At 42.5% G+C, this 26,371-nt stretch overlaps 1 protein-coding gene across 1 annotated transcript in view; it reads left to right on the forward strand.

Annotated features, from left to right (window-relative positions):
• Positions 1–26,371, forward strand: part of CDAN1 (codanin 1) — an 83,848-nt gene that overhangs the window by 9,794 nt on the left and 47,683 nt on the right. Inside the window, exons 5-12 of the mRNA XM_061611278.1 lie at positions 342–461; positions 1,811–1,892; positions 3,657–3,777; positions 4,946–5,055; positions 9,013–9,102; positions 17,310–17,385; positions 17,714–17,922; positions 20,178–20,289. Coding sequence (XP_061467262.1) covers positions 342–461; positions 1,811–1,892; positions 3,657–3,777; positions 4,946–5,055; positions 9,013–9,102; positions 17,310–17,385; positions 17,714–17,922; positions 20,178–20,289 — 920 coding nt within the window. The remainder of the gene's footprint in view (positions 1–341; positions 462–1,810; positions 1,893–3,656; positions 3,778–4,945; positions 5,056–9,012; positions 9,103–17,309; positions 17,386–17,713; positions 17,923–20,177; positions 20,290–26,371) is intronic.

Below are 26,371 nucleotides of genomic sequence, written 5' to 3' on the forward strand. Positions count from 1 at the left end.
AAAGAATATCAGAGTACAGATAAGGCCTATTCCCAAACACTGATCAATAATGTGTTTTGTGTTGATGTGTTGGAATTGTAAAAAGAAAAGAAATGAATCCCTTTTAAAAATCCTGTGTATTGAAGCAAATTCTGTGCTTGCTTCCAGATATTTTTTAGTTGTAGATATTTTATCTGACTTTTAAGATGCATCTTACTTAGTTGATTTTTAAAAATAATTGTTTCATATTAATCCTATCACTCAGGATGATTTTTTGTTATGGTGATAGGATTAGATGTTTTTGAAAGAAAATACAAAAGTCCTTTTGAATGATTCACTCTGTTCCTTTACTTTATTTGTAGAAAATCTGGTGCCAAATATCTTTCTGGAGGTTTTTTTTATGTTCCAGCTGCTAACATCCAAGGGAACTTCTTCTTTGGAAGATGGAGAGAGTGATGTGGATTTCACTGGAGAGTATAAAGGTCAGAAGTTATATTGGATAAGGATTCTTGGCTATTAATATGATCTAGATTGTAGCATCTGCTAAAATGAGTTAGAGGAGGGTGTGTATGTGATTTTATTAATGGGGTTTAAATGTGATACAACCCCCCCATAGAAATTCCAGAAATTAACAGTTCAAAATGAAATACATTATATTTCAGCCCATTATACATGGATCAACATGTAGTACTTTATGCTCATATAAATTAAATAGAATAACATTATTTTATTCATTTTTTATTTATATCCATGTAAATAAATTTTATTAACTTCTAGGACTTCTTGGCCCTTATAATGTGTTACTTATTTTTACACTTCCAACACTGGATGAATTTCTCCCATTGTTTTAAAGAATATTGCTTTGCAACTCCTTCCCATATCATCTTAAAATATGAAATCTTAGAAATGTATATCCTATGTTATTCTTCCACTCACCAAATGTTTGCAGTTCCCCTCCCCCTTTTTTAGCTACTGAAATTTGAGGTGAAACAAACATATAAGCAATCATGAGTTTACACTTAAGTGGTAATATCCCATTGAGGTTACTTAGTAAAAAAAATCCTTTAAGATCCATGGGTAATTTATATCTACAATTATCTTCAATAGTCCTAAAAGTTAAAGATTTGCACATCACTTACAGTTTATCAGCTGTACTGTTTTAAAAAAACAAGGCAGCAAAGTGTAACAAATTAGAAACTTAATGGCAATAGAAATAATAGGTAGTATTCAGTGCTAGTCCTATTCGGAGTAGTCCCCTTGAACTTAATAGACATGTCTAACTTAGGTTCTTCAATTTCAAAAGGTCTCTCTGAGTAGAAGTCCATTTTTAAGAGGGTGCTTGTTTTCTCTAATACCCTTTAAAAAATCAAAGTATGTCTATACGTTTGACTTGTTTTTACAGTGCTTGATCCTGTTGCAAGGAATGCTTGCTGTCAGTGTTCCTAAAAAGAAGCAGCTCCCTTGGGATATGCGGATAGCCTGTTGCTGTCCGTGGAAACGGATATTTCTTTATGAAAAGGTGGACTATCCAAAAAACCCAAGTTAAGCTTGAGCTTTGAATAAGGAATAACGTCCATTTGGCACTTGTTCCTTATGTCTGCTTAGGGCAATCTTTAAATTTTTATTTCCTTATGAAACTGTTTCCAAGAACAGGTTGATAAATTGGCAGAACCCATTTGATGTTTGTCCTTCTTTGTGATTTGTTGGTGACCAGAGGCTGATCTGCTTGTGTTTTGTAGATGAAAGTTCTTACAGAGACCCAGTTCTTCCACCACAGGGATTACCTACAACTTTTTGTCTGATTATTTTTTAACTTTTTTTTTCTTTACAGAGTTTGCACTAGAGAGGCAACACTTTCGAAGTGTACACAACTGTGTCTATTTTGCTGTGCAAGTTTTGGATTATCAGTTTCAGTAAGTTGAATGGTTTGGGGTGTGCTTATAAATGTACATATGCTTGCACTTTCAAGTGCTTGCTTGTTGCTGTCATTTATAAGTTGAATAGCTTGCCTCACATTGCATTCTGCTAACGCATTTGAAACATGGTGTTGGAGGAGAGCTTTGCGCATACCATGGACTGCGAAAACAGACAAATAATTGGGTGTTAGAACAAATTAAACCAGAACTATCATTAGAAGCTAAAATGATGAAAATGAGGTTATCATACTTTGGACACATCATGAGAAGACATGATTCACTAGAAAAGACAATAATGCTGGGAAAAATAGAAGGGAGTAGAAAAAGAGGAAGGCCAAACAAGAGATGGATTGATTCCATAGAGGAAGCCACAGACCTGAACTTACAAGATCTGAACAGGGTGGTTCACGACAGATGCTTTTGGAGGTCACTGATTCATAGGGTCACCCTAAGTCGTAGTCGACTTGAAGGCACATAACAACAACGTATCCTTAAGCTTGAAAATGTGGTTTCTGTCATTTGCTAATTGACAGTTTCAGTTAAGAGCTGCTTTTACTTCTTTGTTGTTGTTGTTGTTCATTTATATCCTGTCTTTTTCCCAGAACTGGGACTCAAGGCGGTTGACAAAAATTAAAACAAATACAGCTAAATACATATAAGTTAAACATACAGAAAGCTAGAATTAAAATATAATTAAGCTATCTATAGAGTTAAAATAATTTAAAACATCTCTATTAAAAAACAAAACAAAAATCAGTAAAGCAGCAACTTATTAAAAGCCCTTGCAGTCAGTTCCCAAAGGCCTATCGGAATAGAAAAATCTTCACCTGCTGATGGAAAGACAACAGGGAAGAAGCCAGTCTAACCTCCCTAGGAAGGGAGTTCCAGAGCTTGGGGGCAGCCACTAAGAAGGCTGTCTCCCATGTTCCCACCAGATGTGCCTTTGAGGGTGGTGGGGTAGGCCTCCCCGATGAACTCAAAGTTTGGACAGGCTTATATGGGAAGATATGGTCCTTCTGTAGAAGGGTGTCTTCCAATGTGTTTGGAGCTGGTGTTTAGCTTCCACTGCCATATGAGCTAAAAGAAATCTGAGAACTTCCTTCTCAAGTTGTTTTTGTTTTCGTTAGACTAAAGCAGGGGTGAGGAACCTTATAGGCGGCGAGACTGCTCACTGGGGCAAGGTATCGCCAACATGTCACCCCACTGCTGAAAGAATTGCACTGGCTGCCCATTTGCTACCGGGCCAAGTTCAAGGTTCTGGTTTTGGTGTACAAAGGCCTATACAGCTCGGGACCAGGATACCTGAAAGACTGTCTTACCCCTTATATATACCCAGTCGATCACTGCGCTCTGCACAATATAGGAAACGGACCTTTAGTGTGGTGGCACCTACCCTGTGGCATTCCCTCCCTTTGAATATTAGGCAGGTGCCATCTCTGCTATCTTTTCAGTGCCTTTTGAAGACTCCTCTTTCAGCAAGCCTTTTAAGTTGAGCCCTATCCCAGTCTGAGTCTGTGTTAGAATTGCTTTTAATAGGTGATTGATAGGTGGTTTGGGGGAAATGACCTTGTGGGCTGAGATTGGCTTCCAGGCTGGAAGTTCTACACCCCTGGACTACAGTTTAGTATATCTGTATAGATTGGCTTTTGTTAGTTGGAGAACGTATTGATGAGGAATTAAGTGGAATGAACTTTAACTGAAAGATCAAATCTAAAAGATCTAGTTGTGTGTTCCTCTTCTTTTTTGCTGTTGCCTTGGCAGAATTATATCTCATTTAGAGAAAGGGACGCTGAAGCTCTTGGCTGAGAGTGACAGGATTACATCCTTTTCTCCTGACTTGCGTGAGAGACTTGTAGCAGCCTATGAAAACAGCACAGCAAAGGTAAAAACTGACCATGTACTAGAAGAACAGCATGAAATCATGATCTGCCCAACATTTCTTGGGGACTGAAATCACTTTTTCTTCAGTATCCTTGTCACTATTTCTGCTGTCTGCAGCATTCATCCTCTTCCAGAAATAGAGATTAGTTGTTAGATGTCTGTGTACTATACAGAAGCTTTCTCTGCAGCCAAAATGACATCTGTAATTAAATGAGAATACAATATCTACCAGTATGCCAAAAAGACAGAGTGAGATGAGATTCACTAATTTTTGATGAGTTAGGCTGCTTTCACACATGGGACTGACTATGTTAATTTAATGGATTAATAAGGTAGTGCTTTTGTCCCAATTTCTAAAATTCCTTTCACACTGCAGTACCTGTTGCATTAAGGAACAGTAGCTTTTTCAGCCGATATACCGGCATTTTGCACAATTGTCTTTTCATATAGCTGCAATGAATATCTTGTTTTTGTCCCTTACACATTATACACATGCACACTGTTCTCCATTGTGTAGGAGGTCTAAGATCTATTGCCATGCAAGCCCTCTCCTTTTAGGATCTGACCTTTTAAATTATTTTAGTTGTATCAACACGGGTGTGTGTGGGAAATGCTGCTGCTGTCTGCCCCTATGCCAGAACACGGTACAATTTTCATCAGGCAAAAAAGCCCCAAGCACGCCTAAACGGCAGGAATGCACTGCATGCTGGGATGCCTGTCACATGAGCAGCTGCAGCTAGTGAAAAACTCCCATGATTTTCCAGGTTCCCAGCTTTGCTAATGGATTATTTCTGGTATCATGAAAATTTGCACGAAACTTGTACTATATTCCACTAGAATTCCGGAGCTAGCTTGTACATAGTGTGAAATATCAAATACAATCTGCAAATTACCAGGTAAGAAATTGTCAGAATGACGGAATAAAGTGCAGTGTGAAAGCAGCCTTAGAAAGGGTTGATCTGTTGCAGACTGCTAAGTCGGCACATCTTAACGCCATTAAAGGTGATGGGACTTGAAACTCTAGTAACCTGACAGAAGAGTGTAGAAGGGAGGAGAAGAAGTTGTAATCCCAGCCTCTGAGTTTGCTTGTCTGTGAGCACTTTTGGCGGACTTCCTGTTAGATTAGAAGGAATATATTCTGCTTACCTGTTACTTTGTATATTGAACAGGTTTCCTTGTTGCTGCCTTCAGGTGTGCAATCAGTTTCCTTTCAGCCAGAAACTGACAATCGGTCCAACTTTTCCAGTGATAAGGCATTTCACGTGTTTAAGAAACAAAGGTATCGTCTGTTTTCCATCGTGGGATGTTGTCATGATGTACAATTCATCAACTGTTTTAGTATGCTAAAATATATGGCAGAGAAAAGGAGAGTAGTTTTCTACTCTTACCAGTTCTCCAGACTCATAGGCCTGGTTTGAACATACCCTTCAAAAAACCTTTATGAAACCAGGAACAAGTGTCTGGATCTCTGCTCTGAAGCTGGTACACTATAGGACAGGTGAGGGAGGAGCCCATGTTACTGACACTTGGTCCCGGCTTCAGAAATCATTATCTTCCTATAGAGGCAGGGGTGGGGAACTTATGGCCTTCCAGATGTTGTTGGACTCCCAGTTCCCAGTTTCAGATGTTGTTGGACTCCCAGACAGCATAGCCAATAGTCAGGGATAATGGGAGCAACATCTGGAGGGCCACAGGTTCCCCATCGCTGCTATAGTGTGTCTCAAGAGAAAGGAATGATAATAATGGAACAGGAAAGTTATGCATCATTTGACCACATTCTTCTGAGAACATTTGTCTTAATTATAAACAAATATTATCACACCTTGATCAGTTGTCTTGCAGATGTTTATTTGAACTGCAGTATCTAGTTCTGAACTTAAAAGCAGCCTCACTCCTTTAAAAAAAATTTAAAAATCTTTTTATGAGAGAGTAGTTTACCTTTTGGGTACTCCTGTGCAAATCAAATTATTCTTTCTGGCTATATTATGTAAATCAGGCATGGACAACCCACCCATGGCCTGCATGAAGTCCTTGGTTTCATTCTGTATGATCTCCGATCCCCCCAGCCTGGAATCTCCTATTAGTTCGGGCACTTGATCATGTACCTGCCAACTGCAATCTAGCTGCTGCTAACATGAGTAAAAGTGAACAGAGATGGAAGTATGAGCTCAGAACCCATCCACAGAGTGCAGTGGCTAGAGTTGCATAGCATCCCTTGGAATGGTGCTCTAGGCACTGCATTCTGTGGTTGGGCCTCTGAGCTTGTGCAGGAGCAGCTCGCCAGCTGTGGTAGAGTCACAGCAATAGCCTGACAGTGATGTTGCTACTGCTTACCTGTGTGTGTGAGTGAAATGGATGAGAAATGGAGATAGTGAGATTCAAGTTTGGGGGGGAAGCACTAGGCAGGACTATTTACACTTGGTGTCCTTGATATTTGTGTGAATGGATGGGTGAAGGTGTGAGAGAATTAATGGAAGAGAGGATGAATCAGTGGAATGCAGATCAGGCCAAGGGGCCATCTGGTTCAGCATCCTGTTTTGACAGTGGTCAGCCAGATGCTTATGGGAAGCCCACAAGCAGGACCTGAGTGTAACAGCAGTCTTCCCACTTGATACCTAGCAACTAACTACCTTCCAGAGAAGTGGAGGGTGGGAGGTAGATAGAGAGAATGAATAGCAAAGGGCGTGGTGGAAAGAAAAAAGTGATGTTCTCATCCATTTTGGCTTTGACTACTGTGCACCACCACCACCACATTTCCTGAGGAATCATGGCCTTTGACTTGAAAAATCTTGCCTCCCTTGATGTAAATCCTAAATTTTATCTAAGAACATTAACAGGCAATTTTTGCTTGTCCAGCATTTTTTCTATACTTTTGTCATAATTAGTAATTTTTATCTCCAATGGATCTATTTCATATGTTGGTCAGAGTCCTATTTGTTTTACCAGTATGCTGAAGCTATTGTTCTAGTCTATTTGTGTCAGAAAACTTAAACCTTCAAAGGTTTTTAAAGCTAGAATCATCACTGTCTTTAGAATCTGACCTACTATGGAATTTTGTTGTCTTCAATCTAAACAGAAAGGTAAAACTTTTATATCTGTTATCTCTTCCCCCCTCCCATCTCAAATGTAAAGCAAGTCAAAATGAATAAATAAATGTAATTGGTCGTTACTCTAGAAACAAGGTAAATATACAACTATTCATTCAATAGTTAGCCATCTAAAACAAACCTTCACAATTGACATACATGATTAATCATTAAAAGTAAATCGAACAAGCTAATGCTAAACTGTAGAAGAGAAATAAACTGAATAGTAATACATACATGTAAAAAAGAGACCTAGACCATTAAATATTGATAAATGAAGAACTTCAGCAAGCAGGAAAAAATATTTTAAACCAAGCTACCCTGAATGCACCAAATAGCCGCACCAAATAGCCGCACCAAATAGCCGCACCAAATAGCCGCACCAAATAGCCGCACCAAATAGCCGCACCAAATAGCCGCACCAAACATGAGATGCCTAGGCACCACTTGTTGCTGGCTTTCACAGATTTAGCCCCAGGAAAAGAATGTTGCTATGGCAGTAATAGACCTATTTGCCACTGTTAATGCTACCCTTGTAAAAAAGCCCAGAAAATGTATTAGTTTTTTAAAAAACTGCCTTCTGCCAAGCGAAAGATAGGTGCAGCAATATAGCCAGCCCACTTTGTTTCCATGCTAGCTGAGGAGGAAGTCATCACCTCACCCACCTGCATGGAATTCCTGGCTGCCTATGGCAACCAGGGAAGTTGTTAAATATAAGACTGATTAATGTAGTCCAGAAATGAAGAAATTAACACGCCAGGGACTCCCTCATTCAGGTTGCTCAGGTCACAAGTACTAAAAGGTACAGCCTCTTCTTTTCTGCATCCCTTGTGGAAATAATGCTGTCTCCCCCCCCCCTTCTATTTGAAAGAAGATGGCCACACCACTTTCCTACATAAGTTGTTGCTTGAATTTATTTAAATGGAGTTTGCTACCAAATATGTGTGTTTTTAGGATAGCAGCTTAAGGCTGCAAGCTTATACCCACTTGGCCTGGGAGTAAGCCCATTGAACTCAGTGGGACTTACTTCTGACTAGAAATGTATTCATTAATAGGCAAAAAATGCTTGTGGTTTAAGAATGTATCTATAGCCCACAGATATCTCTATCAAACTTTAAAAAGCAGGAAAATTGGGCAGCTATAGTGAATGCACCAGGGGAGCAGGAGACTTGACCTCCTCTCTGAGATATTGTACTGCCCTACAAATTTGTCAAAATGCAGACACAATTTGGGTTGGTCTTTCACAGTCCCATCCACTTCCTGTGTAGCTTGGAAGAATTTGGTAACATGTGCCTTTGAGCATATGGTGAGTGGTGGCAACACCTGCAGTCAGCCCAAATAACAGAAATAAGATGTGCTGTGCTGATCTTGTTTTAGCAGGGAGGGAGCAACAATATTAAAACAGTTGATATAGTTCACAAACTATACCCTTCACAGGATTCTTTGGGGGAAGCCATGACTGTCTAAAGTGACATAAATGCCTGGTGTGTATGTGGCCCCCTGATTAGCCAAGCCAAACAGCTGTGAGTCTGGCTTTTAGAACACTGACAGTTGGTTCTTACTGAGCATGCTCGACACCATAATAGACTTCAGTGTTAAATTTCTTAAATTAATTAAAAATCAGCCAGGCATTTTTTAAACTTTTAAACTGCAGACGATGAAGGTCAGAGTATGGGGGGAAATACGTAATAGGATTACAGGTACTCTGTGAACATGGCTGATTTCTAATTAATTTCAACAAATTATGAGACCACGGACAGAAAAAAGTCCAACGGGTCTGGATTTCCCCCCCTTGTTTTACACTTTGAACTCTCTATTGTCTCTGAGTGTTTTATGTATCTCCATGAAAACTTAAAGGGTTGTTCAGCAAACATTTCTGAGTTCAGGACTATAGGACATAAGTGGCTGTATAATAAGCTGGTGCTGTAAGTGTGTCTGCACTTTGGGCTTTGTTCTTGAACTCTGTAACCAGATCTGTCAATTGTGGGCTGTAGAATGAGAATTCTTACTGGAATTGTCAAAGGTTTGTCATGACTATGATGCTTGTAGAATAACATGTCCTTATTTATTATATGTTGATTATTATAATCAGTACGTCTAATTATTATGACTTTAGATTTTGAAGCTAATATGTTTGCCTTGCTTAATAGAGATATTTTCTATGAGTTGCTACGTGAATGGGAAGACAATTCTGAAAAAACAGGCTGGGATTTTGAAAAGTGTCTGGGAGACAGGATCAGGTAGGAATCTTTGGCCATCAATTTAACAATAATTGGAAGAGTGCTGTTTATTACTGATGCCTAGTTGGTCCTGCACTGGGTATCCTGTTTACTATGTTTCTCCAGAAGGATTGTTTTTAGAGCATAGGTGGTGGCAGCAAGAAATTGCCTCTGGTACACTTATTATCACTATTAGTTGATTTATGACCCTTCCTTCACCCTAAAAGTCCCAGGGCAGATCACAACAATTTAAAATACAACATTAAAAACTTTAAAACAAATTATATAGGGCGTGTCCTGAAAATATTCATCTCAAATGTCAAAGGCCTGGGTTTCATTCTTGGTTCCATTGTAAGGATTAGTCCCAGTAGTATGTTGGGATGTGTTGCAAAACTGGCTTGCATATGGTCCTAAGACCATGTTGCAGTTTACCTTGTAGAAATAACTTTGGACAAATAAACAACTCAGTTTAATGTTTCATAGATCCTACACTAAATGAGAAAATTTTGATATAGTGGAGGTGTAAAAAATGTAATTTGATTACTACCCTTAAAGAGAGAGAGAGAGGAGGGAGAAAATATTCCAAGGGTTTACTTCATAAATGTCCACATTAGAGTCCCACTGCCTTTCTGTATTAAATCATTCAAGTAGAAGATACAAATGTCTTTCAGTGTTAATGCATTTGTTGAATTTAATTCTGAAAGACGAGATAGATATCACTTAAAGTATTGTTGGTAATGAATGTTTAGCAACTCAGTTCTTCTGTTGCTTGCCTTTCTGCAACCCAGCTTTCACTCTGGGCATTTTCCTTGGATGCCAGTCCATCACCAGGGTATTAGTCTGCCATCTAGTGTCCAAGGACAGGAAATGCATTGAAACTTGAAGCTTTGAGGAACTAGCTAGGCATCACTGGCTTGCAGAGCCCAGTTCATTTCCTGTCTTGGTCCAAGGCAGATGTCTCAGTCCTTGCTCCCACTCTCTTCCATCGTGTGAGTTCAAATCCTTTTTTAATGTCCCTTTATTCTGATTTCCTGGTTTAGTTGCTATTTGAAAAAAATAATAATCCCCTTCTCCCTTCAGTTTCTTTTCTTGTGGAGGGGAAGGAGATTTTCCAATCTCCCCTTCCCCCCTGGGTTTTTCCCTTTTTGCGCTTCTGGAAACCATCAGGACTCCCCCCCAATCCCCAGAGGATCCCTGAGGTTGTTGCCCCTTTAAAGGAACCTTCTCCCCTTTTTTCTGGGCTGTTTGTTCCCTCTACCTTCGCAGAACCAAGCAGGAGCATGGAGGCGTGGCCACCATTTTAACCTGACGGGGTCACCTAGCGTCCTGCTGACCTTGTGGAAAACACCTAGGGCGCAAAAGCCAGCTGCCATTTTACCCTGGCCATACTAAGCCAGGCGGCCGGGAGCTATAGCCTTCCCCTTCAGCTGGGTGGTTTGCTTCCCCCACGCTCCTTCCATGCCCAGCTGCGTTCCATTCCTGAAGATGGCTGCCGCTTGACCGCCCCCCCCTTGCCGGTGGTTGGCGCTCCCACAGCGCAAAAAAAAAGAGGGCAGGGCCAGCACAGAAACAGATTTTACCGTGCCTAGGGCTGTCCCAGCACAGTCATTGCACAGCCCCCATCAGGGGCAATAACAAACAAACAAAATTATTTTCTTTGGTTTGTTTTTCTCCTTTACCTGCACGGTCCAGGCAGCAGGTCTGCTACTTCCCCTTGTTTTGTCCTGCTACTACTAGAGGGAGGGAGCTTCTCCTGGCACAGAGGGTCCCCCTCTCTTGGTCAACTAGAGAACCAGCGGCTGCAGTGCCCCCACCTGGTCCACCCTATATACTTTATTATTATCATCATCATCATCATCATCATCATTATTATTATCATTATTAACCTTGTCCCTATCATTACTACTATTACTACCACCACCGCCACCATCGCCGCTGGTACTAGCACTACTCTCCTCTGGGGGGATTCTATACTTCCCCCAACTTGGACAGGCTACAGAGAAGACAGAGTCCCCATAGAGGACAGTTGCCTGGCTACAACATGGATTTAAATGCTCTCCCCCCTCTCCAAGCACGACAGCGGGCAGAGCAGACCTCCACAGCCAATATCTATGGCAACAAAGCAAGATGCCCCCGAACAGCCCTGCTCCTCAGGGCAAGCCGCGCATAATAATATGACCCAGAGCACCCCCTCAGTCAAACACTGTGTCTCTCAGATCTTACCAACCAATAAGTTGTGGGCAGAGCCCCCCGAGGCCAAAAATACCAGGAAGATATGAGAGAAGGGACCATCTGACCAGGCTGGATATAGGGCCAGGTACATGGGTCATGAGGAGCAGGTGCAAGAACCCCTGCCAAAGGGGAACAGTCTCTCAAGGCACCGGGTTCAACAGTGCAGAAAGCAGCTAACCCAGCCATCTCAGAGGTCTCAGATGACGAGCCCAGCGGAGTATTCCATCAAACAGCCTGCTCAACACAATCAGTGAGCCGGTCAACTTTGTGCTAGGGCATCCTATTGGAATTCTCAGATCAGGTGATAGAGAGACTCAAGGAGGCTCTCTTTGGGTCATTAGCCGGTGACCTCAGCACAAGCTCTGCACAAGCGTCAGCTGCCAACCAGCCTACCAACATGAACACCACAAGGGGGCGAAAGGCCAAGTGTAAAGCCAAGCATACTGAGGAACCCCCACACTCCTCAGACGAAGGTGGACTCATCACCAAGTCCTTTCGACATGCTGAGAGGCAGACCACAAGGGGAGCCCTACGATGATGCGAATCCCTCATCGGATCAGGACCTCTCAGACGTGGAGTGGAGCACAGACACAGAGGCAAAGAGACCGGGGCTGCCTCCACAATGACTATTCCAGGCTTCCAATTACCTCCCCCTGCTAAAGAGTGCTTGGGTTGCCTTAGGAGCAGAGAACTGAGCAGCAAACAAGGGTGCCTCAGTGGAAGCAGGTCCCTCGGGGCAGGAGCAGCCCTCCCCCAACACCTCAGCACCAATGCCAGGGCCAGCTCGCAAGAATGCCCAAGCAGAATGGAGCGAACCTCTCCACTCGTAGTAGAAGGGCACAGGCCAACAAGTTCTACTCCATCGAGACAGACTTCATGGAGCTTCTATGAGTCCCAATTGTGGACAGCCCAGTCCTTAGTCTTATCTCAAGGTCCATCCTCCCTAAGGATTTTATGCCTTCTACATTAAATTTTACCTGTGCAGTCCCTTTAGTACCAATCCCTATATATATGTATACATGTGTGTATGAACGTAATTGTGATTAACCAAACAGAGGTTTTTATTGTAATACCAAAACGTTTCGGCTTCCGCCTTCATCAGCTGCCAACATACAAATGCTGTTACCAAGGTGGCAGTTATAGAGCTTTGACGATGGAATGCTCAGAGGGGCTTCATTTGCAGAAGCTAAGTAGTGGTGGTACTGTCTCCTCCAGGTTCAGGCCATGTGGTGCCAATGTGTCCAGAGAGTAAATCCAAAAGTTCTCCCTTTTAGATGTCTTATCTGTATATGTGTGTGTGTGTGTGTGTGTGTGTGTCTCTCTCTCTCTCTCTCTCTCTCTCTCTCTCTCGATCTCGATATCTCTATCTATATATATGTGTATATGTATATATATATATACGTGTGTGTGTATATGTATGTATATATATATGTGTATATGTATGTATATATATGTATATGTATGTATATATATGTATGTGTATATATATATGTATATGTATATATTGTATATATATATGTATATATTGTATTTTATGTATTTTAATTTATTTTAATGTTTTTGTGATTTTAATGTTTACAATTTTATTATGTACATGTTTGATTTTATTTTTGTAAGCTGCCCTGAGTGCCCTATCATAGGGTAGAAGGGCGGGATAGAAATATTTCAAATAAATAAATAAGGGAGGCGAAACACAGATCAGTGATCCCACGGATTGCCAGCTGGACTATGCCCTGCGGAGGTCCCACAAGGCAAATGCCAACTCCTTCAGAGCTTCCAGCACCGTGTCAACCTTTGCCAGGGCCGCTCTGGTCTGGCTAGATGATCTGCTGGAAAACCCTGACCAGGACCCAGAGTGGGTCAGAAAGTTGCTACTGAAGCTCCACAAGACAGCCTCTTTCATTGCAGATGCCACACTAGATGCCTCTCAATTCACAGACAGGTCCGTGGCTGCCGACATTGTGGCATGCCGCACACCCTGGCTAAAACACTGGGATGCAGACAACACAGCAAAAGCAAACCTCTCCACCAAACCCTTTGCTGGAGGTAAACTGTTTGGCGACGAGACCCTGAAGGAGGTCCTTGTAGACTCCAATGGAAAAGGAAAGCTGTACCTGGCAACCACAATGCGGGAAGATAGACATGTCTCAAGAGGGTACACTCTGTACAATGCCTATCATCCCTTTCAGTCAGGGAGACTGGCAGCAAGAGGCCAAGATTACAGAACATCCTCTCGCTACACCTGGAACAAGCCTTGGTACCAACCCAGAATGCAACATAATCAAGGCGGTAGGCCAATCAGCCTGACTCCCACACCCAAACGGGGTGGCCATTGCCAGCAACACTGATGCCAAGGGAATCAGAGGCCGGCTTCTACAGTTCACCCCTGCCTGGAAGGTCATCAAGACAGATGCTGGGTGCTCGACTCGATCACCAAAGGATACTGTATAGAATTCTGCAACTGTCCAGTTCACAGGTTCTTACCATCCCCAATTCTCCATCTGCGGGGAATACACATCTACCTGTATCTCTACGGCCTACTAGTGTGGGCGAACAGTTTACAGCATGCACCAGAGCGCTTCAGGCAAACCCTCATTTTCCTGGTCAACCATGAAGAGTCTCCTTGTACCCTCCCTGTGGCTACAACACCTGGGGGCCCTACTAGACACCAAGTGGGGTCTCATATGCCTTCCCTCAGAAAGGATACAGACCATCATAGTGACAGCAACCATACTGCACCAAAGCAAAGCAGCAGATATCATGAGTCTTGCAGGGCCCTGGGTCGCTTCATACCCACCATACAGATAGCCCCATGGGTCCACCACCTCACGAGAACCCTGAAGTGGGCTGTGCTACCCGACCAAGCAGACTTGGCGAGGTCGTGACACAAATGAATTCCATTGTCCAGAGAACTCCACCACTCATTCCTATGGTGGATACAGAGGGACCACCTCCTAAGAGGCACTCCCTTCAGGGACCCTGCAAGAACCATAATAACAACGGATAACAACGGATGCCAGCCTACTGGGATGGGGAGCTCACTGCAACCCAAACTACACCCAGGGAACATGGCCAGAGGAGGAGGCAAGACACTACAAATTCTCCCATGGGAATGGGCTCTACATCCACAGGTCTTTGTCAAGACCCAGCAGAGATATGGCTGAGTAGAAATAGACCTCTTCGCGTCAGCACAGAATCATCAACTTCCTCGGTCTTTCACAAGACACTGGTCACCAGGAACAGAAGCATTAGATGCCCTGTCACAACCTTGGCCATGGGGCCTCCTGTATGCCTTCCCAGCAATGCCTCTGCTAGCACGCTCCCTGCAGAAGGTGAGGCAAGACAGGGCACACAGTGCTGATTGCTCCCTGGTGGCCATGGAGACAATGGTTCTCTGAGCTTCTCTGCCTCTCAGGGTCAGAGCCATGGAGATTACCCCACAGTCCGGATCTGCTATCCCAGGGTCCAGTATGACATCCACATCCAGGCTGGCTGAAACTGATGGTGCGGCACGAACGGAGAAATCTGAAGCACTCAGGCCTCTTCACAGGAGTCATTGATGTCATTCTCGCTGCGTGCAGACCGTCCACAACAAGAATCTACCAAGAAACCTGGAAGGTCTTCGCAAGATGGTGCCAAACCAAGGGCAGTCAACCTTCCAAGGCCACCATTCATCAGGTCCTGGACTTCCTACATAAGGGCCTCCAGCTAGGTCTGAAGGTCTCTACGCTACAGAGACAGGTATCAGCCATCTCAGTGGTTCTTTCAGCCACATCCGACCACCCAATTGGCAGTAACCAGCTGATCCGGCGCTTCTTCAAGGGAGCCGTGGCTTCACAACCGCTGACCAGTCACCACGTCCCCTCATGGATCCTACAGAAGGTCCTGCAGGCCCTGCAACCACCACCATTCGAACCACTAGATAACATTCCTCTTCAGGTCCTGTCCTACAAGGTCCTATTCCTCATTGCCATTACCACAGCCAGGCGTATTTCAGGGCTGAGGGCTCTGTCCATTGCACACTACCTCTGCATCTTTCACAAAGACAGGATAACCCTCAGGACAGATCCATCCTTCGTCCCCAAAGTTAATACGGATGTCCATAGAGAGCAGGAGTTGGTTCTACCATCGTTCTGCCCAGGACTGGTGCATCTGCTGGAGAAGGACCTGCACTGCCCAGATGCCTCAAGGGCATTCAGGATGTACATAAAGAGGACAAAGGACCACAGAGGCCAGGTTTATATCAGTACATCCTAGGTCTCTGGGTAAGAAGTCATCGACATCAACCTTAGCACACTGACTAAGAACATGCATCCGAATGGCCTACGAGGCCTCGACTGTATGCCGCCACAGAGCATAATGACCCACTGTACAAGATCGGCCTCTACCACAGCAGCCTTCTCAACCAATGCATCCCTAAGGGACATCTACAGAGTAGCTTAATTGATCATCTCCCTCTATGCTCATCAGACACTATGAGATAGACTGTTACTTCTCAGCCTCCTTTGGAAGAAGAGTACTATAGCAAGTGGTACCAATGACTTAGTTGGCTTGCCCCGACCCTCCCAACTGGGATGGCTTTGGTATGTCCCAACATAATGGACTGGCATCCAGGGAAAATGAACCGTTGGTTCTCACCTGAAAGGTGATTTTACTAGTGCCAGTCCATCACAGCCCGCCCTGTTCTTTTTTTATTTTCGGGGTGCAGCCGCTAAGTCAGTTTAAGCTTAAGCTTCCTCTTGTTAAAAAAAAGGGACATAATTGAAAAGTCTAGTATGTCAATAGGTTGAATATTTGTATGTGTATTTGTATAGGAACAATTATAGACAATCAATCTAGGACTGAGTTTGGCACTGTATTCTATCTGTTCCAGTTCACAGAACTTTCAGACCTCTTGGTAGCATGGTGAGGAAGTAGCCTCAGGTTGAGCAAAGACATCGCTTGCTTGTGACATTGTTTTCTGTTGTTGGGCTGTTGTCTTCTCCCTTTCCCCCCCACATGCCTACACATAGGTTCTCCAATGACGCCTCTCAGAGGACTGCATCTGAAAATGAACTGGGCTCTGCAAGCCAGTGATGTCTAGCTACTTCCTCAAAGTTTCAAGCTTCAGTGCATTATCTGTCCTTGGACACCAGATGGCAGACTAATACCCCATCTGATAGACAGGCATCCAGTAAAATCACCTTTCAGGTGAGAACCAAACAGTTCATTTCTTTCTCTTCCCTCTCCACTACTACATTCAGTGTAATTAGGAGCAGGTCTCACACTTCATTTTGCCTCCCTACTTTGCCCTCCTCTTGGACCTGGTTTGCACAGCATGGTAAGCCAAACTATGGCTTACTGGGACTGCACAGTAAAAGCCACTTTGCCCATCCCTGATCTTTTTTAATTCCTGCACTGCACTGAGCAAAGTTAAGGTTTGGCTTAGTGTGATGTCCAGACTGGGACTCAAGATTGAGCTGTACCCTTGCTAACCATGAGCTGTAGCATAGAATAAATAAATGGATTACCATGCTGTTCATACCAGACCATTATGGAATACCCAAAGAAGGAAAACATGAATGGGAACAGCAGTTGACTTTTCCTTGGGTATTTAATCCAAATTCAGTAGTTAAAAATACTTGTAAAAGCATGGAATCTCTGGGTTTGGGAATGGGAAAAGGACAAAGCACATAAGCCTGATTCCTGCTCCCAGTTTCACAGCATGTAGAGAAATGGAAGTAAACATTGAAACTACTTTCACTGCATACCTAACCAAGAACAGAAACTAATTCTACAGCTCATTATTTTGTTTGCTACTTTGTTCACAACAGAGAAGAAATTGTGTAAATAATTTTGGAGAGGTTAGGAGAGAATTCTCAGTTCATGTACAACTTTTTAAAAATAGTATTTTCATAATTACTTAGGTCTCCCAGACATTTACTATCTTCTAGATAGCCATATGGAGAATTATTCTGATTTTTTGTGGCATTCTTAGTTTGGTTTTTGTTTCACAGGGTTATGATGGCTCATCTTTCTGCAGCTTGTAACTACAGCCACTTTGCCAGGCTGTTTCAGAAACAGCTTCTTCAGGTAAATAATTGCTCATGTTCCCCATAAACCAAAAATTGTATGTTTTGCTATATGGTAGCAAGATTGTCACAGTAGCAAAATATATTCAGTTCACATCTAACATGTGGGAAAAATCTTCTTAGTAGAATGCATAATTAATTCATAGTTCCTCAGTTACTATTTTGCATAGGGGAACAGGAGTTACATCTACTTAGTAGTTTATGGTTTTGGCTATATAGACTACTTGTCCTCTTTACTGTTTCATGTTGTAACAGAGTTAACACTACCACTGCTCACTGATGGCAAAAATGTGACCTTCTGTTCTCTCATTTCCTCTTCTGTGTTAAAGATGTGTAAAGGTCCAGCTAGTGGTGGCACAAGTTGGGGAGATGCTCCAGACCAGGATGTTCTTAACATGCTGGGTTCAGATAATCTGAGCCGATTGAAAAGGCTGAAAGAAAGATTCCTTGTCCCTCAGAGCATCAGAGGGCCTTGTCCACCTCCTTCCTTCCCTGGATGCCAGCAGTTCTTCAAGGACTTCATCCTCAGTGCTGCAAGGTTAGCTACTTACTTCTATTTCTGTCTAAGTTATATGGACCACACTGTGTTTTTTTCCAAATTCTGCAAAGTAATGTGAGATTATACTCTGGAGATCAAAGGAAAGTTGTGTCTTTTGCTGAGAAAAATGAATGTGTGATGATTCTGTGGTTTGTTTTGCAAAATCACCCAAAATGCAAATGCCTCTCCTTAAAATGTATGGTAGTTAGTCTGCATTATGTCATTTTCATTGGCGATCACTCGTGGCAGAGTAAGACTGTCTTCCAGGGTAAGGTCTTTAACAGTGGGTCCGTAAGTGACTGTGGAGGCCAATTCCAGCGAGGGGTCTGCATTATGTACGTAATTCATGACTGCGAAAGCTAGGAATTCTGTTAAAAATGTGCTCATAGAATAGCAGAGTTGGAAGGGGTTTATAAGGTCACTGAGTCCAACCCCCTGCTTGGTGCAGGAATCCAACTTAAAGCATATCCAACAGGTAGCTGTCCAGCTGCCTCTTGAATGCCTCTAGTGTTGGAGAGCCCACCACCTCCCTAGGTACCTGGTTCCATTCTTTTACTGCCTCTGCTCTATGCTGATCAAGGGCATATCTGCAGCAGTTACTTTCCATAAGTAGCATCTGGAATGTAGCAATTGATGCCACATCCTGAGTGGTGTGCCCATCAAGGTCCCACTTCTGGATTTGTCCCAGAAACCCAAATAACTCATTGCTTTTTGTACAATATGGAAAGATGTCAAGTGGAATGCTTTCTCTTCAAATTTACTGTTTGAAATGGCAAGTCAGAGCATCTGCCTCTGAGTAATCATACTTATGAGTAAGCACTCCAATTTGCAGGTTGAAAGGGCACCTTTTGCTGGGGCTTTTTTGGTTATTTCTTGTCCTTTGTTAGTTTGCAGTGTGTACTGCAAGTGTGTGAATAGCAGCACATGAACAAATTAAAGAAACTGTATTCTTAAGATTTTTACACAATTCCACAGGCTGCATTAAAAGTGCCTTGTTGGCATGTATCCACTCTTCCCATGGTTGTTGGAGTTTGCTTCTGATCTGCTGCTGTTTTTGAATTTGTTAGCAAGAGTGTGCCATGGCATAAATAGGAATTCCTGACCAGTTGGCTTACACTTGAGACATGCTGAGAGGACAACACTAGAGGTGACAGTTTATGTACCAAGGATGGAGAAGGAGCGCCTCAGCTAAATAAAGCAATAGAGTTTCATTCCCAGCAGTAATAGATCAAAACTGATATCAAAGTAGATTGACAGAATTATGGGCTGATACTTGCAAAAGTCTGCCAGTCACTTGAGAAGAGAGGGAGGTTCATGTGTTGAGGAAGAAAGGGGGGCTGTCTTCATCTTTTAAATTAGGTGTTGTAGGTGAAGTATGTTCTTTACCAGCAAACTTCACTTCATCAGATTGGAAATGCAACTAGGTTCCTACAGTTCCTCTTTATCTGATGGGACTGGGGCTTCTAAAGGAGGAAGCTGATATGTAATGGACTGAGGAGTAAATATAATCTAAGCTCATAATTTATCTTAAGTGACCTGATTCAACCTCAGTGTTATGTTTATTATTTTGTTTCATTTATCTCCCAACCTTCAAACTCCCAGGGAAGCGTATAGTCCTAAACAAAAAAATACAATGTCCTTGTTTTAACATCACAGTAAGCCATCAATGAATTACCATAAACATACATTGAGTGCTTTGCTCCTCCCTGCTAACGTGTAGGAGAAACAAACTACAATCCCTGGTTTGTGTTATGTCCAAACCAGAGATTGCGGCTTGTTTTGCTTCAAATAAACCATGATCTGCAATTAAGGTTTGCTCTTGACTTAGGTATCATGGTTTCTTTAGAACGAAACAAGCCATGCTTGGACATAATGCTAAGCCAAGGATTGTGGTTTGTTTCTCCCATGTGCTAGCAGAGAGGAGCAAAGCAGATGAGACCAGCATGTTCATGGTAAACCATTAATGATTTATTAAGCAGATACACTATCTTTTTGGATTTTGGAAGATTTTTATAGAGAGAGAACATTTTGGATTAAAAGACTTGGGAAAATAGTAAACTTTCTGCCTGATGTAGGCATCAGGTGGGCTTCCCTGGGAAGTGTTCCACAGTGTCTGCAACAATGCTGATTACCAGCCCATGAAGGTTTGGCAGGAGTTACATGATTTTAAATCTAGACTTGCACTGTAGTAATCATTCCCAGATGCAGATACAGTCATGAGGTCAAGTTGTTCTCATTATCTTTTTTTGGTGAAGCTATCAATTTAATCAGCACCTTATGGACAGCCTGTGCCTGCAAATAATTGAGCTAGATGGCCTTGCGTTGGTGGAACATGAACCCAGTGATGGAGAAGCAATGGATGAACAGGTGGGCATCACACGGAAACAATAATTCTCAGTTTTGCTTGGGAGGTGTCCAAGTGGGTAATGCTCTCCTATTATTTGGAAGACAACAAACATGTGACTCGTGATTTTTTTTGCTTCCTTCCTCTCCCTCTATTAGTTTCAGAGTTGGTTTCCTGCCTTCTTTTGGAGCAGTACTCACTTCACTTTGTGTGTGTCTGTTTCTGTGTCTTCCAGCTCAGGCCTGTGTGTCTCTTTTTGTCTAATTGTCTTTAATTACCTGTTATCCTAGTGTGAGTCTCCCTCTCTCCTCTCTTGCTTCTCCCTTCTGCCATGCATTGTTTTTTCTGAAAAGAGGTTCATTTTACCTTTATTCCCTCTCACTCCCTGTCCTTCCGATTGACTGCCTCCTTCCTGTGCTGTTCCCTTTTTCTCCCCCCACTCCCACTGAAAACTCCTCCATCGTGGCTCCTCCAGGGAAGGGGAAATCATCCAAAAGCACCCCTTCCAAAAACAAGTTCAGGTAGTGAACCAACAGTAGACAGTTTGGGTGGTAGCTGCAGAGTAAGTCCCATCCTCTTCCCCATTACAGTGCAAGTATATAGAGAACAGCAGCGCTGTCCAGTGAACCCCAGTTCTCCCAGGTTTCACTGCAACCGGGGAGATGATTAACCACCATGTTGATTTGACTTCTGACCTGGATGGTCCTGTCCTCGCTGCACTGCTACCCTCTAAAAAAAACCCCAAACCATCAAAGTGGCTTCCCACCTGCCTACTCAGTAGGCGTCATCTTCAAGAAAGCAAAATAGTACTTTAGCATTTAACAGAGGATGCAGGGCATCACGGGATGCATTGAATACCTAGTATCAGAGAAAGAAAACCACAGGAGCAAATACAGATTGTTAAAAAAAAAAGAATAGTCAGAGATAAGGAACCTGCTTTTGGAGATCCTTCATGTGCTAGAGCCTTTCTCAAATCCCATCTTTTCTTATCAAATCACTCTTTAGCCAGAAAAACAGGAAAGCTCCCTTAGCCAACATTACTACGGAGCCGGTGCCCAAAGTGCAACCCGAGTACTCCAGACCACCCATTAAAACCATCACCTCTTCAGAGGAATAGCTAATAGTTGCGACACAGAAACAAAAATGTTCCATATTTATTTAGTGTTCCTCTAATTTTAACAGAAATGGGTCTCTTTATCCACGTTTGGCCTAAAAGGGCTTATTTCTAACAAGCAAAAGACCATCCCCAGCTTCTTGTCTCGCGATCAGTTAAGGGCAGACTGTATCAAATCCAGAACAGGACCATTTCTCATTTCAGCATTCAGATTATGAGGAAGGAAAAGGGAGTGAGGGCTCACACTTAGTTAATTAGTCTAGCACTAGGCTGTTTCATGATGCTGTGCGACAGCTGTGAAAAATGTGTTTTAAATTTGTATATTTGTTTTTAATTGTTGTAAACAGCCCAGGGAGTTTCGGCTATGGGGTGGTATACAAATGCAATAAAAAAATAAAAATTAAAAAAGGCAAATTCCACGCTAGGGATCATTAGGAAAGTAACTGAAAGTAAAACTGCCAATATCATAATGCACATCTATGGTGTAATAGCACTTGGAATGCTATATACAGTTCTGGTTCTCCTCACCTCAAAAGAATATTATAGAGTTGGAAAAGGTCCAGAAAAGGTCAACCAAAATGATCAAGGGGATGGAGCAACTCCCCTATGATGAAGGTTACAACATTTGGAGCTTCTTAGTTTAGGGTAAAGGTGAATAAGAGGCGACATGGTAGAAATTTATAGAAGTATGCATGGTGTGGAGAAAGTGGATGGAGAAAAGTTTTTCTTCCTCTTATAACACTAGAACTTGTGGACATCCAGTGAAACTGAATGTTGGAAAATTTGGAACAGACAAAAAAGTACTTCTCACACAGCGCATAGTTAAACTGGAATTCATTCCCACAAGAAGCAGTGATGGCCACCAACATGGATGGCTTTAAAAGATGATTACACAAATTCATGGAGGATAAGGTTATTGGAGGCAGAATGCTTCTGAATACCAGTTGCTGGAAACTGCAGGAGGGGAGAGTGCTGTTGTGCTCAAGTCCTGCTTGCAGGTTTCCCATAAGCATCTGGTTGGCTGTTGTGAGAAAAGGATGTTGGAATAGATGGGCCACTGGCCTGATCCAGAAGGCAGTTCTTATGATGCTGACTTCTTGCCTGTTGCTATGCAAACCAAACTCTTCCTTAGGTCTCTGACCCACCCCAAAGCTTTGACCCACCCCCACAGCCTCTCAAAGAATCTCAATGTTCCCTGAATCCAAATTTCCTCAGAGGGTAGTTCCTTTGTTTGTTGATTTTCAAAACATTGTCAGAGTGGGCTACACCTTAAAGTCCCAGCTATGGATGCCTTCGTAGCAGCTCCCCTATTTTCTTGGAAGATGGATGTGTGCAGCTGAAGGATGTGTCAGAACACCATTCAGACCTTGCCCTAAAACATAGCCATGAGACCTCAACCCTTTCTCTCAGGTGGACCTCCTCTGCATGGTTTTGTTTTGTACGGCTGCCCTAATTTCAGAAGAATTTCAGAAGAAAATCACCAGGTATTTTATAGATTACAGCAAAGCCTTTGGTTGTGTAGATCATGAAAAACTATGGAATGCTTTAAAAGAAATGGGGGTGCCACAGCATGTGATTGTTCTGATGAGCAACCTATACTCTAGACAAGAGGCTACTGTAAGGACAATATGGAGAAACTAATCCTATGGTAGTGGTAGTAATAGTAGTAGTAATGATGTGGACATGTTATTGGAGGTCGCTGATTCATAGAGTTGCCATAAGTTGTAATTGACCTGAAGGCACATAACATGCACAAGCCCTAATTTGGCTTGATGATCTCAAATCATTGATCAGTCAGAGGTTAAAAAAAACCTTCAAAAGCTTTCCAAAACACTGGAGTTCATAACCAATGCAGCCTTAGATGCCACCCAGTTTTTTGCCAGAGCCATAGCAGCAGGGGCAGTAGCTAGGATAAGTATTTGGTTACAGTACTGGAATGTAGACTGTGCTTCCAGAACTGAACTATTTGGGAAGTTCTTAAGGAGGTCCTAGTAAAGTCCAAAAACAAATGCAGGACCATCCCTTCTGCTCCCCAAAGACAGGAAAGACACTAGCCCCAGTGTTCCTTTCTGTCTTACTATTCCTTTTGTTCCCAGAAGTTCTCTTCTAGAGTCAGAGACTTCCATAGTGGCAGCTCTTAATGGAACAGTCTACAAGCTCCATCCAGAGGACATGCCTTCACCACATCTATACCAGGCCTTTCCCAGGCCACAAATGGAAAACAGTCACAGTTCTGACACCACCCTCCTTCCAGTGGGAAGGAGGCTCCATCACTTCCTTCCCACCTGGCAGTGCGTGATTCTGGACCATAGAATCAGAGTTCCAAGGATCCGCTTCTGCCAGGATCCCATCTCTGATCTCACAATCTACAGACAAGCAGAAGACTATCCAGAAATTATTGCACACCTTCTGGAAATTGCAGCCGTCGAACAAGTCATCTTGAAGAGAAATACTTCAGAATTTACTCAGTCTCTTTTGTTATGCCAAAGAAGGGAGGAACATGGGGACAATCCTGGACCTCCAACTCAATAAATATGTAAAATATAGAAAAATGCATATGGAAACTGAAATCCCTTTGCAGGGCCCTGCACCAACACGAATTCCTGTCATCTACATACCTGACAGATGCCTTTCTTCACATTCCCATCCATCCAGCTCACTGGCAATCACTGACGGTCACTTACAGGCAGCAACATTTCTAGTACTGAGCCTTGTCATTTGGCATAGCCTTAGTCCCACACATCTTTACCAAGCTCATGGCCAACTGTGTGATACCTCTCATGCTCCAAAAGGTCCATGTATAGCTCTACCTTGATGATTTATTGATCCAGTTCCCGTTTCTCCATCAAACCTGTCATGATCTGTGGATCACATTGGCTTTCCTAAAGGACCATGGATTTATCCATCAGCCTTCTTGATTAATTTCACGCCAACTCCTCATCTATCACACATTCTTCCCAAGAAGGCCCACTTTTCTACTGCCATTGCATCCTCAAGTAGCCATCCAGTGGAGCTTTTCCATATTGTCAGCGGTCTGTCGAAATCAACTCCTGGAAATGGAGTTTTAGACCCTTTGGAGGCCCACTGTGAGTTGTTTGCAAGGCACTTTGAGGGTAACATAGCTTGCCTCCGTAGCACCTTGCTTGCCTCTGTAGACCTTTTCTAGTTCTCTCATAGCTACCCTTCCCAGTCCTAGCCTTCTTCTGATTTCTTGACTATTGTCTCCCTTTTGGTTAATGACTGTGCCAAGATATTGATAATCCTTGACAAGTTGAATGTCTTCATTGTCGACTTTAAAGTTACATAAATCTGCTGTTGACATTACTTTAGTCTTTTTTGCGTTCAGCTGTAGTCCTGCTTTTGTGCTTTCCTCTTTAACTTTCATCAACATTAAATTGTTGATATTTCTTCCTTCAATTTTCAAGCCTCCATCTTGATTCAAACCTGCTTTCTGTATATGTTCTGCATATGGATTCAAGAAATAGGGTGATAGAATACACCTCTGTCTCGCACCCTTCCTGATAGGGAACCAGTCGGTTTCTCCATATTCTGTCCTTACAGTAGCCTCTTGTCTAGAGTATAGTTGCGCATCAGGACAATCAGTTACTGTGGCACTCCCATTTCTTTTAAAGCATTCCATACTTTTTCATGATCTACAAAATCAAAGGCTTTGCTGTAATCTATAAAGCACAGGGTGACTTTCTTCTGAAATTCCTTTGTCCATTCCATTATCCAACATATGTTTGCAATATGATCTCTGGTACCTCTTCCTTTTCTAAATCCAGCTTGGACTTCAGGCATTTCTCGCTCGATATATAGTAAGAGCCTTTGTTGTAGAATCTTGAGCATTATGTTACATGCATGGGATATTAAGGCAATAGTTCTATAATTACTGCATTTCCTGGGATCCCCTTTCTTTGGAATTGAGATGTATATTGAATGCTTCCAGTCTGTGGGCCATTGTTTTATTTTCCATATTCGTTGACAAATTTGACAGATTCAGTCTCAGTATTTTGTAGCAACTCTATTGGTATGCCTTTTGTTCCTGGTGATTTGTTTCTTCCAAGTATTTTAAGAGTAGCTTCCACCTCACTTTCTAAAATTTCTGGTTCATCATACAGTTCCTCCGTGAATGAATCTGTCATCTTTGCATCTCTTTTATAGTGTTCTTCAGTGTATTGCTTTCATCTTCCTTTTATTTCACCTCGGTCAGTCAGTTTGTTCCCCTGTTGATTATTCAACATCCCTACTCTTGGTTTAAATTTCCCTGTGATTTCTCTAATCTTTTGGAATAGGGCTCTATTATCCTCTTCTGTTTCTGTACAATAACTATTGTAATAGTTCTCTTTGTCCATATGTACTAGTCGCATTATTGCATTTAGGGTTCTAACCATGTTTCTCTTTGCTTTTGCTTTCCTGCTGTCTTAAAAGTTTCACCAGTCATCCATTGAGGTCTTTCTCTCTTTTTAAGTAGAGGTATTGTCTTTTTGCATTCTTTCCTGATAATGTCTCTGACTTCAAGCCATAGTTCTGGTATCATAGTTATCAACTGGGCTCCTGCTTGGAGGAAGGGCAGGATATAAATCAAATAATAAACAAATAAAATAAATAAAGTTTAAAGCCTCAAATCTGTTCCTTATTTGATCTTTATATTTTTTGGGGGTGTTATTTAAATTGTATTTTGGCATGATGATTGCTTTGTTGTTCTTCAGCTTTACTCTGATTTTCGATATTACCAGTTCATGATTTATACCGCAGTCTGCTTCTGGACTTGTTTTCACAAAAAGTATGGAACTTCTCCATCTTCTGCTACCAATTATAGAATCAATTTGATTCCTATATTAACCATTTGAGGCTGGATTCATCTTAGTCTGGTGTCTCAGCTTTGACCATTCAGCCTTGGGTGACCCTGCTGGGTGTCTAGGCTCTTGGTCTAGCCTCCTGATAGCATTGCTCTCAGCTTCTTTGACACTCTCAAAGTCCCTCACCAC

This window comes from Rhineura floridana, chromosome 2, assembly GCF_030035675.1.
Source record: "Rhineura floridana isolate rRhiFlo1 chromosome 2, rRhiFlo1.hap2, whole genome shotgun sequence".
Classification (NCBI taxonomy): domain Eukaryota; kingdom Metazoa; phylum Chordata; class Lepidosauria; order Squamata; family Rhineuridae; genus Rhineura; species Rhineura floridana.